This window comes from Dama dama, chromosome 21, assembly GCF_033118175.1.
Source record: "Dama dama isolate Ldn47 chromosome 21, ASM3311817v1, whole genome shotgun sequence".
NCBI classification, from domain to species: Eukaryota; Metazoa; Chordata; class Mammalia; order Artiodactyla; family Cervidae; genus Dama; species Dama dama.
The window spans coordinates 73,834,058-73,851,426 of record NC_083701.1 but is presented as its reverse complement, the minus strand read 5'-3'; the positions used below and the strand labels follow the sequence as shown (position 1 = coordinate 73,851,426).

Here is a 17,369-nt window from a genome sequence, read left to right as displayed (position 1 = left end):
ATGCAGAGCTGGCATATTCTGATCTGATTTAGAAAACAATAAAGAAGAAAAAATTATTTAATTTAAATAAGACATAAAGTATAATAAAAGATGTGCACTTCATATTGCATGCAACAAGTCATGGCTTGAGATTTGTTTTTCTCAAGGTATTGTGGGTTACCTGCTGGATACATAAATCATCTCCCATCTGAATAGGCAAAATATCCTTGGAAGATGGCTTCTGTCAACTGGGAGGCTTCTGGAAAGTCAGCATTGAAAGAGTTCTGAAATAATTCTCCCTTCTCCCTTCTCCCTTCTCCCTTTCACCGGCAACACTACCGCACTTAGGGAAGAAGGCCGTGCGTGGCCATTTTCAGCATCACGCTGTCTATCTGAAGCCGAGTCACCTCTCTCACACCACGAGAACTCAGAACTCCTAGCGCCAGACGTTTCTTCACCAGCTTTGGAGCAGAGCAGCTGGGATAAAAAGGCTGGATGCTGTACTCAGCAAGGAGCGGAGCCTGCCTGGCAGCGAGCCTTGGGCCCAGAAAGGTGGTCCAGAGATTCAGGAAAGAGATCACATTGCCAAAGCACCTCTTGAGAAAACAGTAGTGAGCTCCACTGCATGGGAAGGTCACGCCTACGTCTGCTGAGCGGAGAGGGGTCATAAAGGACCACGGGGCCCAGTCAACCTGGGTGCTCAGGGAGAACCCCGGATTCATGCACGTGGACTTCAACACCCCTTCGAGGGCCACAAAAACGTCTGCTCAAGTCAGAAACGTCAGCAGTCAGAAACCTCGTGCCCAGCAACATCCCAATACTCTCTTGAACTGTGTCTTCTTCTCTTTATCCATTGTAACAGAATTTTTAAATTCTACATAGATGACAGCTGATGACTTTTCCTGCCTATATTGGTAGAAATGATGTTCATGGGTTCTCTGAAACAAAAGAGTGCTGCCTTTTTTGTTCCACCTTTGTTAAATAGAGCCTGTGTTCAACCACTAACAAAATGCATGCGATGCATCCAGGTAAAATAGTGTAAGATTACTTGAAAGGGTTTTAGTTTGACTTTTTAAAAAATTATCATCAAAATAATATGATCAGATGGAAGAAAAATGTCATTGAGACAGGTATTACAGCAAAAAGCAAGGGTTTTCCACTCTACTTCACTCCTTCCCAAACATATTCCCAGTTTTTTTTTCCTCTGGAAACAACCATTTAAGAGTATTTATGGTTCTGGTTCTTCTTATTGGTTGCTTCCACAACTCTTCCCTGGTGGTTCAGATGGCAAAGAATCTGCCTGAAATGCAGGAGACCCAGGTTTGATCCCTGGGTCAGGAAGATCCCCTGGAGAAGGGAATGGCTACCCATTCCAGTATTCTTGCCTGGAGAATCCCACGGACAAAGGAACCTGGTGGGCTACAGTCCCTGGGGTCACAAAGAGTTGGACACGACTGAATGAGTAATACTTTCTTTCCACAACTCTAAACAATATGGAAATGTTTATTCATAAATATCTCAACATAAGACAGTGTCTGTTGACTTCAGCCCATGAACACTGAGGAGTTGGGTCACTTACTATCCTCTCACTTAAGTTACTCGCTTTTCCTCCCATTTTTTCCATCACGCTTTCAAGCGACCAAGGATCTACTTTTCATTCATTTTAAGAAACAAATTAACAACGTGAGGGTGTGAAAGACCCTGCAACATAAGCCTGTCCCCTAACCAGCCCCCATTCTGGTGGCCTGGATCACGTGCAGAAAGATGAGGTCAGGAAAGACAGGAGGAGCTGACCCCCTGCACAGAAGGAGCGAGGGTCTTGAACATCTGAGCAAGGCCTGATTAAGGCAAGCTCTTAAATATGTTGACTCCACAATGCAAAACGTCGTCCTGAGCACCTCTAACGTCTCTTAAGCTTAGAGGACATTCCCTGCCTTAGATGTAAATTATTTCCATATTATCCTTTAAGAGTAAATGAACATAAAATTGTTTATGTTTTTGCTTTGGTTGCCAGTAAATGGCTATTTTCTGGCAGACTGCATCTGATTCACCAGAAAGCCCAGTAACAATGCTATATAGATCTCAATAAATACGAGCAGGTTCACAACCCAAATGAAAGTATGCCTCCCCTTCTGTCCTGGAGAGAAGGACTTAGAAGTGAGGGAAGGAGACCAGAATGTTCACCTTAAAATAGAATTACAAAAATTAAAAAAAAATTGAATTACAGTATGTGAAATAATCACACACAGAAAGACAAGTATTGCATGATTGTGCTTAAATGAGGTGTCTGAAATAGTCAAATCCATAAAGTCAAAGAGTGGGATGGTGGTTACCAGGGACTGAGACCAGGGGGGAGTGGGTAATTAATAATCAGAAGTCATAAAGTTTTAGCTAAGTAATATGAATAAGCTCTAGAGATGGACAACATTATAACAATAGTCAACAATAGTGCACACTGAAGATTTAAGAGGATAAATCCCATGTTATGTTCTTATCACAAGAAGATATTTTAAATGAGGGTAAAATATAATTTAACTGATGGGGAGAAAAAGGCAAAAACAGAGCAGAAGCAGGGGGCAGAGTTAGCCGACATCCTGCCATTCAGTCTCCTACCTACCTGTTTTCAGGAGAGACAGTGAGTGAGCCCACTCCCCGTGTCCTGGATTTCACAGCAGGAAAATAAGACTAGAAAAAGAAGCAAGACCCCCCCCACACCCCCCACACATAACAGTGTGGTAGGTTTGCAATGTGTTAACTACACATTTGACTATGCTGAACTACATTTCCCGAATTTCTCAGTTAAAATGAACCATAAGGAAGAATTCTTTTTTTCCCCCTAATTTTTGCTTGTTTGTTTAGGTGACTGTGCTGGGTCTTAGTTGTGGCATTTGAACTCCTCAGTCACGACATGTGGGATCTAATTCCCTGACCAGGGATCAAGCTCAGGGACCCCTGCACTGGGAGTGTGAAGTCTTAGCCACTGGACCACCCAGGAAGTCCCCACAAGGAATATTCTTGAGTAAGATTTAGAAAACAGAAGTGAAGCAGCAATCATTTTGATGTTTCACACTGACAAGGAAGCCCTCCTTGACCAAACTTAAACGAGACTCCTTTGAGCCCTCATCCTTTGGTTTGCTGAGCACAGTTTAGCAAGAATACCCACACTCCTGCTATCTAATCAGGTTCCTCTTAGCTTTTCTCCATTCACTGACCCCCTCACTGTGCGTGGGCTACAAATCCCCACATGCCTTCGCTGTGTTTGGAGTCGAGTTCAGTTCTAGACTGAAGTGCGTTTCCCCTACTACAGTAGCTCAAATAAAATCTGCCTTGCCATTTGTAACCAGCATGCTAAGCAATTTTTCTTTTACAGTATACATTGTGTTATAGATGATGGCCCACCCTTTTGCTGTAATAATTGCATATCTGCTGGCTTATCTCATCAGCATGAGGTGGTAAGGAAACTTGTAACTCTCCCACCCTCACCAAAGTCCTCCTTTGGCTGTTCCAACTTCTGGGTCTGGTGCATGCTTACTTCCACCAGGAAGGGCTTCAGCTTCGGTGAGATACTCACACTGTCAAAGTAAGTGGTAATAAAACTGACAGATTTCAGTTTATCCTTGTGAGCTCCAGCTTGTTCTTGTTCTCCTTCACTTTTACATCCACTATCCCTTCTGGATGACCTGAACTTCAACTTCCAGCTGCAGACTTGAGGACTAGAGACTACATAATCAGTCTTACTAGAGACGACATAATCAGCTTCCACAACTAAATAAAGTCAAATCTCTTTAACAAGCAAATCCTTTTCATTTTCTTTTTTTTTTTTTCATTTATTTTTATTAGTTGGAGGCTAGTTTACTTTACAATATTGTAGTGGTTTTTGCCATACACTGATATGAATCAGCCATGGATTTACATGTGTTCCCCATCCCGATCCCTCCTCCCACCTCCCTCCCCATCCCATCATAGCTAGAAATAGAAACAGAGATTCAGATACTGACACAGATAGAGAGCTATAGACAGATCTATACATAGATGAAATAGATGTAGATGTAGATACAGTTTCCTAGAGGTTCTATTGCTCTTACTGATACAAGGAGCAAAAGGATATGCCATTTCATGTATCCCTTGAGTTTAGTAGTATTCAAGTATGTCAGTCACTCGGTGGTAAAGAATCTGCTTGCCAATGCAGGAGACTCGGGTTCAATCCTTGGGTCAAGAAGATCCCCTGGAGTAGGAAATGGCAATCTACTCCAGTATTCTTACCTGGGAAATCTCATGGACAGAGGAGCCTGGTGGGCTGTAGTCCATGGGGTTGCAGGAGAGTCAGACATGAAGTCGCAACTAAACAGCAACAACTGTCTGTGCCACTGAAACATAAGTGTGTAAAACGAGAGACTAGGGCTGGGGTGTCAACCCCCATTCCTGGCATTCTCAGGACTATCAGAGATTCTCCAAATACAGGGGAAGCGCCCTTTGAAACGGGATCCCTACTCCAAGATTCCAGGTGGGGCTACTCCATTAAAAGGTGAGTGAGCCAGTATCGGGGTCACTGGCACAGCTCCTCTGGCACCCTGAGAACCACCTTCCCACAGCACGCAGGCGAGCTCAGCCCTTGGACAAAAACTCTGCAAAGCGAAGTGAGAAACTTCCATGACCATGCCGTTTCAACACGTGACTCAAGAAACAGCAACGGGAGTTGCAAAAAGCAGAGAATCAGAGAAGAGGGAAGCAAAGAAGAGACATTTTGAAAGACTAAATTGTATAGTGAGATGCCATCCTGAAAGGTTTACAATGCTTTTCCTGTTTATTCTTCTTTTTCTTTCATTGCAGTCTAAGAGAAGATCTGTCATGATGACAGATCTAATGGTGTCAGTCTTGTTAAATGTGTATCATTAGCTTAATTGTACAGATATGCAAAAAAAAGAGGCTCATAGAAGGGAAGGGACTTGTGAAATTCATATGACTCTGTGTTACTCCAAAATTTATGTTCTTAATATCTAAATTCTACTATTTGTAGAATTATTTGTAGAATAAATTTACTGTTTGTAGAGTAAATTCCTGATTTATTAATTTTTTAATTAATTTTTATTGAAGTGTATGATGGTGATTGCAGCCATGAAATTGAAAGACGCTTACTCCTTGGAAGGAAAGTTATGACCAACCTAGATAGCATATTAAAAAGCAGAGACATTACTTTGCCAACAAAGGTCCGTCTAGTCAAGGCTATGGTTTTTCAAGTGGTCATGTATGGATGTGAGAGTTAGACTATAAAGAAAGCTGAGCACAGAAGAATTGATGCTTTTGAACTGTGGTGTTGGAGAAGGCTCTTGAGAGTTCCTTGGACTGCAAGGAGATCCAACCAGTCCATCCTAAAGGAGATCAATCCTGGGTGTTCATTGGAAGGACTGATGCTGAAGCTGAAACTCCAATCCTTTGGCCACCTGATGTGAATAGCTGACTCATTTGAAAAGACCCTGATGCAGGGAGGGACTAGGGGTAGGAGGAGAAGGGGACGACAGAGGATGAGATGGTTGGATGGCATCACTGACTCAATGGACATGAGTTTGAGTAAACTCTGGGAGTTGGTGATGGACAGGGAGGCCTGGCGTGCTGCGATTCCTGGGTTCGAAAAGAGTCGGACACGACTGAGTGACTGAACTGATTAAAATGTATTTGCTTTACAGTGTTGTGTTAGTTTCTGATGTACACAAAAGTGAATCGGTTACATGGATACATATACATACATATACTCATTTTCAGATTTCCTTCCCATTAGGTCACCACAGATCACTGCGTAGATGCCCCTGTGCTATACAGTACGTCCTCTTTACTGAGCTGTCTTAGACATGGTAGTATATACACGTCAACCCCAATCTCCCAATTCACCCTACTCCTCTTCCCCCTTGGTGTCCTACGTCTGTGGCTCTATTTCTGCTTTGCAAATAAGTTCATTTGAACCATTTTTCTAGATTTCACATATACATGATATTATAAGACATTTATTTTTCTCTTTCTGACTTACTTCACTCTAAATGACAATCTCTAGGACCACCCACATCTCTGCAGATCGCACTAGATTTTTTCTTTTTATGTATCAGTCAGTTCAGTTGCTCAGTCACGGCCAACTCTTTGTGACCCCGTGGACTGCAGCACGCCAGGCTTCCCTGTTTCACCCCTGATTTAAATATAAGTATGGTAGTCACATTATCAGATTGAAGACCCTATATGTCTATTCTTCCATAAAAGCAACAAGATACTGAAAAATTTGTCAAAATCAACTTTTTCTGTACTTCAGAATCTAAGTCAACAACTGTCACAATCTAGGGAGAATTTATTTAAGAAAAACTTCTGAGCTTTAATTAATACAGTTGAGTTTGTGGGTTTTAAATTTGGCCTATTCCCATCCTCCTTCCCTAGCTCCAAGCCAGCCTTGAAAACCAACAGCTCTGAAATCTTGCCACCATAACAATAAGCAGTGTTGCAGTCATTGGAAAGTGGTAGACCATGAGCTCCTCAAAAGGCACCATCTCCAGAGCATTCTCCTCATTGGACCTATCTCTTGGCTCCTTGAAAATACTCCATATGCAGGTCTTGAAAAAAGCACTCTCAGCAGGATATCTAACAAAAACAATCAACTGCAATTTTGTTTAACACGGCAACAGCCTAAGGCAGCAATGCCAGTTTAGGCGGCAAGGGGGACAGGGGAAATCCCAGCCTAAAATTTAAAAGGAAGATCCGGGAGAAGAGACGTCCAGAGGGCCTTTGAAAAGTGCCGATGCATTCACAAATATCTCGAAGACCATGTGCACATCCAGGGCTGTACAAATGCCCAGAGAAGGCCTGACAGGGCCCCAAGCTCTCACTTTCGTCTGACGCTGAAGCCCTGTGAAAACTAGAAATGAAGCCTAAGTTAGATGAATAATTTGCCTGAGCATAGAAGGAATGCCTTAACCTACACAGAGGGCTCCTTAGCAAAGACTAGAAAACTTACTGGTCCCAATCATTTATGGGAATCTCTGATCAGTCATTCAGTTCAGTTCAGTCGCTCAGTCGTGTCTGACTCTTTGCGACCCCATGAATCACAGCACGCCAGGCCTCCTTGTCCATCACCAGCTCCCGGAGTCCACCCAAACCTATGTCCATTGAGTCGGTGATGCCATCCAGCCATCTCATCCTCTGTCGTCCCCTTCTCCTCCTGCCCTGAATCCCTCCCAGCATCAGGGTCTTTTCAAATGAGTCAGCTCTTCGCACGACGTGGCCAAAGTATTGGAGTTTCAGCTTCAGCATCAGTCCTTCCAATGAACACCCAGGACTGATCTCCTTTAGGATGGACTGGTTGGATCTCCTTGCAGTCCAAGGAACTGGACTCTCAAGAGCCTTCTTCAACGCCAGAGTTCAAAAGCATCAATTCTTCTGTGCTTAGCTTTCTTCACAGTCCAACTCTCACATCCATACATGGCCACTGGAAAAACCATAGCCTTGACCAGACGGACCTTTGTTGGCAAAGTAATGTCTCTGCTTTTTAATATGCTGTCTAATTTGGTCATAACTTTTCTTCCAAGGAGCAAGCATCTTTTAATTTCATGGCTGCAGTTATCATCTGCAGTGATTTTGGAGCCCCCCAAAATAAAGTCTGCCACTGTTTCCATTATTTCCCCATCTATTTGTCATGAAGTGATGGGCTGGATGCCATGATCTTAGTTTTTTGAATGTTGAGTTTTAAGTCAACTGTTTCGCTCTCCTCTTTCACTTTCATCAAGAGGCTCTTTAGTTCTTCCTCACTTTCTGCCATAAGGGTGGTGTCATCTGTGTATCTGAGATTATTGATATTTCTCCTGGCAATCTTGATTCCAGCTTGTGTTTCATCCAGCCCAGCATTTCTCATGATGTACTCTGCATATAAGTTAAATAAGCAGGGTGAAAATATACAGCCTTGAGGTACTCCTTTCCCAATTTGGAACCAGTCTGTTGTTCCATGTCTAGTTCTGTTGTTTCTTGACCTGCATACAGATTTCTCAGGAGTCAGGTCAGGTGGTCTGGTATTCCCATATCTTTCAGAATTTTCCACAGTTTATTGTGATCCACACAGTCAAAGGCTTTGGTATAGTCCATAAGGCAGAAGTAGATGTTTTTCTGGAACTCTCTTGCTTTTTCAATGATCCAGCAGATGTTGGCAATTTGATCTCTGGTTCCTCTGCCTTTTCTAAATCCAGCTTGAACATCTGGAAATTCACTGTTCACGTGCTGTTGAAGCCTGGCTTGGAGAATTTGGGGCATTATTTTGCTAGCGTGTGAGATGAGTCATTAGCTGACTACTAAACATACCTAGTAAAGAATTCAGTGTCTGCACACTGGGGAATACAAATTTTTATTTGTTTCTCAGGGTTGCCACAATAAAGTACCAAAACTGAGATGTCTTAAAACAACAGAAATTTATTGTCTCATTGTTCTGGAGGCTAGAAGTTCAAAATCAAGATTTCAGGAGGGCCACATAATCTCTGACCACTCTAGGTGAGAATCCTTCCTCATCTCATCCAGCTCCAGGTGATTTCTGGCAATCTATAGCATATCCTGGTTTGTAGATTCAAGACAACGGTTCCATGCTCTTTTCTCCCCATGTCTTCTTTTCCCTCTGTGTCTTTCTTGTTCCTTCATAATACACATAAATTTTTGTTGAAACTGGACATTTTAGATAAAATAAATGTCACAACTCTGAAAATTAGATCCCTCTTCCCCAAAGTTTGTTGTTATTGTTATTGCTTCTGGGGTGTGTGTGTGTGTATGATTGCTTAATCACTTTCCTAGTCTAATTCTATAAAATTCATATTATGGGTTGAATTATGTAACTCCAAAAGACATGTTTAAGTCCTAATACCTGGTACCTTAGAATGTGACAATATTTGGAAATAGAGTCTTTACAGAGGTAATTAATTTAAAATGAAGTCATTAGGGTGGGCCCTAATCCAGTATGACTAATATACTTTCAAACTGATGAAAAACAAATGAGTCCCAAATAGAATAAACTTAGCTAAACCTATACCCTAGCACACTGTATTCAGACTTAGAAAGACATAAACAAAGGATTCTTGAAACCATCAAGAGAAAAATACTCATCATCTATATGAAATTCTCAGTAAAGTTAACACTAATTTCTCATTAGAAACTATGGAGGCCAGAGGCAGTGGAACAATACAAAATGTTGGGAATGGCAGGGGAGACTGTCAGTCAAGAATTCTATATTCAGGAAAACTATTCTTCAAAATTGTGAGAGAAATCAAGATACTACAAGACAAACGAATGCTGAGGGAATTCACAATTACCAGTTCTATGAGAATCTTTCAGTCTAAAATGAAAAGACACTAGGGGGTAAACTCAAATCAACATGAAGAAGTAGATTATTAGTAAGGGTAACTACACAGATAAATATAAAATACAATATAACACAATTTTTGTAATTTTTTTCTTCTCCTATCTGATTTAGAAGACAACTACATACTGCAATTAATATAAATTTTTGTTGATGGTCTTATAACGTTTGAAGGTATAATTTGTAAGACAATAATATCACACAGAAAAAAGGAAGAGATGAAGCCAAGTTTCTCCATTAAAGCAAAATCTCTATACGCTACTGAAAGTAAGTTAATATTAATATTAATCTAAATCAGACTGATTTAAGTTAAGATGCCAGTTGTAATCCTCAGGGCAAACATTACAAAAACAACTTTTTAAAAAGAATAAGCAGAAAAGAGAATTTACATGGTACACTAGAAAATATCTATTTCACACAAGAGAAGGAAGTAACGGAGGAACAGATGAATAAAAAAGACACATAGAAAACAAATAGCAAAATTTCAAACATAACTCTTACCTTAGCAGCATTTATAGTAAATGTAATTAAATGCTATGATCCAAAATGTAGAGACAGGTAGGATGGAATTTTTTAATGATCCAATTAAATATGGTATATAGAAGATAGTAAAATTCAAAGACACAAATAAGTTAAAAGATAGAAAAAGATATATAATACAAATAGTATGCAAAAAAAGAGCTGGAGAGATTACACTAATAAAAGACAAAGTTTTAAGAAAAAATTGCTACTGGACTGGAGAAACATTTTATAAATAAGAGAGTTGAGTTACAAGAACAAATAATAATTACAAAAACCTAACAACTGAGTCCCAAATATATGAAACTAAAATCGATAGAATTAGAGGTAGGAACAGAAAATTCAATGATAGTTGCTCTTGAGAATTCCCTGGGGGTCCAGTGGTTAGGAATCCTTGCTGTCACTGCTAAGGGCTGGGATATGATCACTGCCGAGGGAACTAAGATCCCACAGACTACATCACGTGGCCAAAAAAAAAAAAAATAATTAAAAAAGTAAATAGCTGCTCTCAAAAAATTGATAGAAAAACTGGAACAAAAATCCACAAGAATATGTATAACTTAAAAAATATCATCAACCCACTTAATCTAACACCCATCATCAGCAATATTCATAAATTATTTTCAACCACATATGGAACATTTTACAAGATAGATAATATGTTAAGTAATGAAATAAGCATTAATAAATTTAAATGGACTTAAGTCATACAAATGTAGCTAAGTTAGAAATCAAAAACAGAAGGAAGCTACAGCAATCAAGACCGTGTGGTACTGGCAAAAGAAGAGACAAATAGATCAAAGGAACAGAAGAGAGATCCCAGAAATAGACCCACGCAAATGTAGTCAACTGACCTTTGACAAAGGAGCAAAGGCAATTCAATGGAGAAAACAGAATCTTTTCAACACATGGTACTGAAACAACTAAACATCAAATGCAGAAGAAGATAAATAAATCCAGACACAGAGTAGACATTTTTCATAAAAATTAACTCAAAACAGTTCACAAACCTAGACATAAAACACAAAACTACAAAGCTCTTAAGGACAGCATAAGAAAAACTCTAAGTGACCTTGGGCTTAGTGATGACTTCTTAGGCACAACAACAAAAGCACAATTTGGGGGGGAAAAATGTGATAAATTTTACTTTTCCTAATTTAAAAACTTTGGCTCTGCAAAGACACTGTTAAGACAATGGAAAGACTAACTGCAGACTGAAAGAAAACATTTGCAAAATGCGTGTCTGATAAGGTACATGTATCCAAAATATAGAAAGAACTCTTAAAACTTAGCAGTAAGAAAGCAAAAAACCCAACCAAAAAGGGATCAAAAGACCTGATAAGATACTTTATTAAATAAGATATACAGATGGCAAATAAGCATGTGAAGAGATGTTCCACATCATACATCATGAGGGGATTGCAAATTAAAGTAAAACTACACACCTTTTTAAATAGCTGAAGTTACTGACAACAGCACTAACAATACCAAATATTAGTAAGGATGTGGGCAATAAGAACTCTTGTTTATTGCTAGTGGGAATGCAAAAGTGGTATAGCAATGTTGAAGACAATTTGGCAGTTTCTTAAAACACTGAACATTGGTTTACCATATGATCCAGCAATTGCACACCTTGGTATTTACCCAAATGAGTTGAAATTAATGACGTGCACACAGAGTTCTATTCATAGCTTAAATAAAACTTGGAAGCAGCCATGATGTTTTCAAGGGTGAAAGAATAAACATCTGTGATAATATTAATGGAATATTATTATGTTGTACACAATGGAATACCAACCAGCAGTTAAAATAAATGATAAAACATGGAGACTTCTTAAATGCATATTGCAAAGTGAAAGAAATCAATTCAAAGACACTACAGGCTCCTTGAGTCCAACTGTTGAAAATTTAGCTAAGCTACTCCATGGTAGCATTGCTTTGACCTCCATTTTGGGGGTCAAGAAACTTGCAGGGGCCTTAAACTGACATCAGCTCCACATGCAAGAACATTGCCCAGATAACAGCCTGCAGAGGCACAAGAAAATCTAAGTTCCTAATATGACTTCCCCAAAAGCCCCTGTGATAAACTTTCAGCCTTCCGCCCAGGGCCTTCCCCTTGCGTGTTCCTTAGATAAGACAGGTTTGGAGCTTATCAAAGCCCCATTCCTCTTGGTTTGAACTGACCAATCTGGCTTAGCTGGAAACCCCAAAGCACTCCACCCATGGACCTTAAAAAAAGCCCATGCCCCACATCCTGTCCCTCTCTCTGCCTACACCCTGCCTTGACCTCCACATGAGCTCCCCCAGCGTATGCGGTGTACTTCCTCCATGATCTATGAGCAATAAACTTCTCTATTTCAATTCCCTTGTGGCCTGTTGTTGAACCAGGGCTCACCATCTGTCATCACGAGACTCAACAAAAGCTAGTTGAACAAAGGCATAACAGTTGGCATCTGGAAAAGGCAAAAATTACTGAGACAGTAAAAAGATAAGTGGCTTCCAAGGATTCCAGAAGGAGGGAAGGATGGATGAACAGGTGTTGCAGAGGTTAATTGGGGGGCAGTGAAGCAAGTTGTATGGCACTGTAATTGTGGATACATTTGTGAAAACTCATAGGACATACAGCATAGAGTGAACCTTAATGCAATACTGGCTCATCAAGTGTATCTCTAGCACTAGATCCAGCAATTGCTGGGTCACATGGTAAGCCAATTTTTAGTATCATTTAACATATTTAACAAGATGTTAATAATAGGGTGAACTGTGTAGAAGGGGTAGAGGAGAGTGCTGGGAGGAGGGGTAGGTGGGAAGTTCCTGTACTAAATTTTTCTGTAAACCTCAAACTGCTCTAAAAAAATTAAGTCCATTAATTTTTTTCAAAAGGTACAGCAGGTTTGGTGGATATAATATCAATTTGCAAAAATCAATTGTATTTTGATACATGAGCGAAATTAAGAATACAATTTCACTCACAATAGCACCAAAATGAATGAAATACTTAGGAATATATTTAGCAAGAAAAGTGCAAAGCATACACTGAAAATCATAAAACTTTGCTGAGGTAAATTTAAAACAGTGTTAGTCACTCAGTCATGTCCAGCTCTTTGTGACCCCATAGACTGTAGCTTGCCAGGCTCCTCTGTCCAAGAGGCAAGAACGCTGGAGTGGATAGTCATTCCCTTCTCCAGGGGATCTTCCTGACCCAGGAATGGAACCCTGGTCTCCTGCATTGCAGGCAGATTCTTCACTGTTTGAGTTACCAGGGAAGCCCCAGACCTAAATAAATAGGCATTCTGTGATTATGGATTAGAAAACTCAGTATTGTTAAGATGATAATTCTCTCCCAAATAGATTCAACACATTCCTATCAAAAAACTTCTTACAGAAACTGAAAAATTCTAAAATTTATATGAAAATGCAAAACACCTGACAGCCAAAATAATTCTGAAAAGAACAAAAAGTTACAGAACGCATATTTTCTAATTTCAAAACTAACTATAAAAGCTAAAATAATCAGAAAATTTGGTAACGGCATATGTGTGTGCGCGTTAGTCTCTTAGTCATGTCTGACTTTGCGACCCCATGGACTGTAGCCTGCCAGGCTCCTCTGTCCATGGAATTCTCCAGGCAAGAACACTGGAGTGGGTTGCCATTCTCTTCTCCAGGGGATCTTCCCAATCTAGGGCTTGAACCAGAGTCTTCTGTGTTTTGGGCAGATTCTTTACCATCTGAGCCAATAGTATTAGCCTGGTATCGGCATATAGACATGCAAATATAATTGACCCTTGAAAACACAGATTTGAACTGTGAGGGTCCACATGTAGGCAGTTTTTTTTTTTTTAAACAGTAAGTACCATAATACAGCACAACATGATCTGCAGTTGGTTGAATCCACAGATGCAATTATGATGGAACCTCAGTTATGGAGGGCAGACTAAATTTATGTGGATTTTTAAATGTGAGGAGAGCCAGTGCCCCTAATCTCTAAGTTGTGTAAGGTCAATTGTATGTAGATTATGAAACAGAATTGAGAGCCTGAGAATAAAGTCTTATATTTCAGTCAACTGATTTGTTTTACAAAATGGCAAAGCAATTCATTGGGAGGAAAGGATAACCTGTTCAACAAACGGAACTGGGACTAGATTCATTAGATGCACACAAAAAATATCGATTTTGAACCTCATCTTAGAACATACACAAAATTAACTCAAAATGGATTATATACTTGAATGTACGAGTTAAAACAATAAAACTTTTAGAAGAATATGTAAAAGAAAAGCTCCAAGACCTCGTGTTAGGGAAAGACCAAAAGCATAATCCATAAAATTAAAAAAAAAAATTGTTAAATTGGACCTCATCGAAATTTAAAACTTTTGGATTTCAAAAGGCACCATTACAAAAATGAAAAGATAAGCAAAAGACAAGAAGCAAACATTTTCAAAACACATGCCCAATAAAGGACTTATATCCATGAAGAATGCTGACAACTCAATAAGAAGAAGATGATCCATCAAAAATGTTTAAACATGTTAACATACATTAATGAAAGAAGATACATGAATGGCTGATGTAAAACATTACACGGAAAGATGCTCAAAAATATCATCCGTTGTTGTTGTTTAGTCGCTCAGTCGTGCCTGACTCTTTGCGACCCCATGGACTGCAGCACTCGAGGCTTTCTTGTCCTTCACTATCTCCTGGAGTTTATTCAAACCCATATCCATTGAATTGAATCGAAACTCATATCCATTGATCCATGGATGCTATCCAACCATCTCATCCTCTGTCATCCCCTTCTCCTCCTACCCTCAATCTTTTCCAGCATCAGGGTCTTTTCCCGTGAGTCAGCTCTTCGCATCAGGTGGCCAAAGGATTGGAGTTTCAGCTTCAGCATCAGTCCTTCCAATGAATATTCAGGACTGATCTCCTTTAGGATGGACTGGTTGGATCTCCTTGCAGTCCAAGGGACTCTCAAGAGTCTTCTCAAACACCACAGTTCAAAAGCATCAATTCTTCAGCACTTAGCCTTCTTCATGGTTCAACAATCACATCTGTACATGACCACTGGAAAAACCATAGCTTTGACTATATGGACATCTGTCAGCAAAGTGATGTCTCTGCTTTTAAATATGCGGTCTAGATTTGTCTTAGCTTTTCTTCCAAGGAGCAAGTGTTTTAATTGCATGGCTGCAATCACCATCTGCAGTGATTTTGGAGCCCCCCAAAATAAAGTCTCACTGTTTCCATTGTTTCCCCATCTCTTTGCCATGAAGTGATGGGACTGGATGCCAGGATCTTAGTTTTTTGAATGTTGAGTTTTAAGCCAGCTTTTTCACTCTTTTCTTTCACATTCATCAAGAGGCTCTTTAGTTCCTCTTCACTTTCTGCCATGAGAGTGGTGTCATCTGCATATCTGAGGTGATTAATATTTCTCCTGGCAATCTTGATTCCAGCTTGAGCTTCATCCAACCCAGTGTTTCACATGATGTACTCTGCATACAAGTTAAATAAGCAGGGTGACAATGACAATTTACAGCCTTGACGTACTGCTTTACCAATTTTGAACCAATCCCTTGTTCCATCATCCATTAAGGAAATGCAAATTAAAGTCACAATGAAATGTCATTTCACACCTACCAGAATGGCTCTAATAAATCAGACTGACATTAGCAAGTGGTGGCAAGGATGTGGACAAATAAGAACCTTCTGATGTTGTCAGTGACAGTGTAAGGTAGTGCAGGCATTTTGAAAAAGAGCTTCCACATTCTGGAGAAGCCAGAATTCTTCCACATAGCTCTGTGTCGCAAGCTCTAAAAGGACAGACGTTTCTTTGTTTGGGACCCCACCTATGTATCTCTTCACCAGGTTGCTGACTCATGTAATAAACTGGTCATCTCATGAGTAAATGGATTTTCCTGAATTCTGTGAGCTGTCTAGCAAATTAACCAAACCCAAAAAGAGGGCTGTGGACATGAATTGGAGCAAACTGCAGGAGATAGTGAAGGACAGGGAAGCCTGATGTGTTGCCATCCTTGAGGTTGCAAAAAGTTGGACACAGCTGAGCAACCAAACAAGGACGGACAGGGTTGTATAAACCTCTTGTTTGCAGCCAGTTAGTCACAAATACAGGTAAAACCTGGGTTTGCAACTGGCATCTGAAATGGAGAGCAGTCTCCTGGGGCTGGATCTTTACCTTGAAATTTGATTCTATCTCCAGGTATGTAGTGTCAGAATTGAACTGAATTCACAGACACCAGAACTGCACGTATGAAGTATGGTTCCTCCCCTCACTGGAAACTGAGTGTCTCAACATCAAGTTTGTGGGAAAGTAGGGGTGGTAGTGGGACATACTTGGGGGGGCAAGACACACACACATCCGCCAGAGACACCTGTGGCGTGCAGAAGGGGTCTGCGAGGTCCTTTGGGTCTCATTTGTGGCGTAAACAGTAACTGGGAGAAAGCATGTTTCCCTTTTGCCAATGGTCCTACAACTGGGATAAAGAGATACACAACCAACAGGCCCTTTGTGGGCCATCCTCAAAACAGAAGGGCTAGAATAGGGTCAGGGACCACCAGTGGTATGAAGCAGAACGGATGCCAAGACAAGGCCACATTTTGTCCAGGTTGCCATTTGAGAAAGCATCATACTGTGCTGTTGCCAAGAGTCTAATAGGATAAATTACATGGAAGGCAAGGATCCACTGTAGGACTTAATAAATCAAGACCTGCATGAGGTCAGGCCCCTTCTCTCAAATTACCCATAGAGGCAGTTGCATAAGCTCCTAAAAATTTAAAAGGGGCTTAAAATTTAATATTTCAACCCAGGAGAAAGGAAAAGGCTGAACAGGGGGAAACACGGTGAATGTAATCAAGCTTCAAAGCTAAAGGACCGAAAATAACAATTTATTTTTACTTAGACATGACTAAGTTTTCTGCCTCGGGCAAAATAAGAACTTTGAGGCAAAAATCAAAGTGAATTATACAGAAGAGAAAGGAACAGGCATTAGACAAGCTTCTAGAGCAAGAACGCTACCCTCCACTGAGCTCCCCAAATTTGGACTTCTAGAGGAGGCGGCAGGAAGGGCTGACCGCAGGTGGCGCGAGGATGCGCGCGCAGCCCTGGGGCCGGCAAGGCCTCCGCACGCCAAGGGCTGGAGCCTGCGCGGGGTGAGCGCGTCAGTGCCTGCAAGGAGACCTAACGAGGACGCCCGGGAGCTCATTATTTACTTGTTTTAATAATTTACAGACCAGGAACAAAGGTTTACTTCTACAAACAGTGATTTTCAACTGAGAGAGCTTTCCGCAGTCTTGCCCCTGAACTTTGGATTCTGGTTAAATTACTGTGTGTTCAGATTTTTTTCAGACTTATATGGACAGAGAAATGGTGTTTCAATACATTATTTTACCTTTCTGGAATTTGGTAAAAACTGGAAAAGATGTTCTGTTTTGTTTCTCTTGTTTGTATACTAAGTGGCCCTTCTTGTCTAAGGAGATGGCTTGAGCT

The 17,369-nt window shown here is 40.5% G+C and overlaps 1 protein-coding gene across 1 annotated transcript in view; it reads right to left on the bottom strand.

Moving 5' to 3' along the window:
- Positions 1–17,085, bottom strand: part of SLC7A13 (solute carrier family 7 member 13) — a 29,646-nt gene extending 12,561 nt beyond the window's left edge. The window contains 4 exon segments of the mRNA XM_061122767.1: positions 185–742; positions 3,463–3,551; positions 12,261–12,318; positions 16,899–17,085. Of these exon segments, the coding sequence (XP_060978750.1) occupies positions 185–742; positions 3,463–3,551; positions 12,261–12,318; positions 16,899–17,085 (892 nt within the window).
- Between the last annotated feature and the right edge of the window lie 284 nt (positions 17,086–17,369).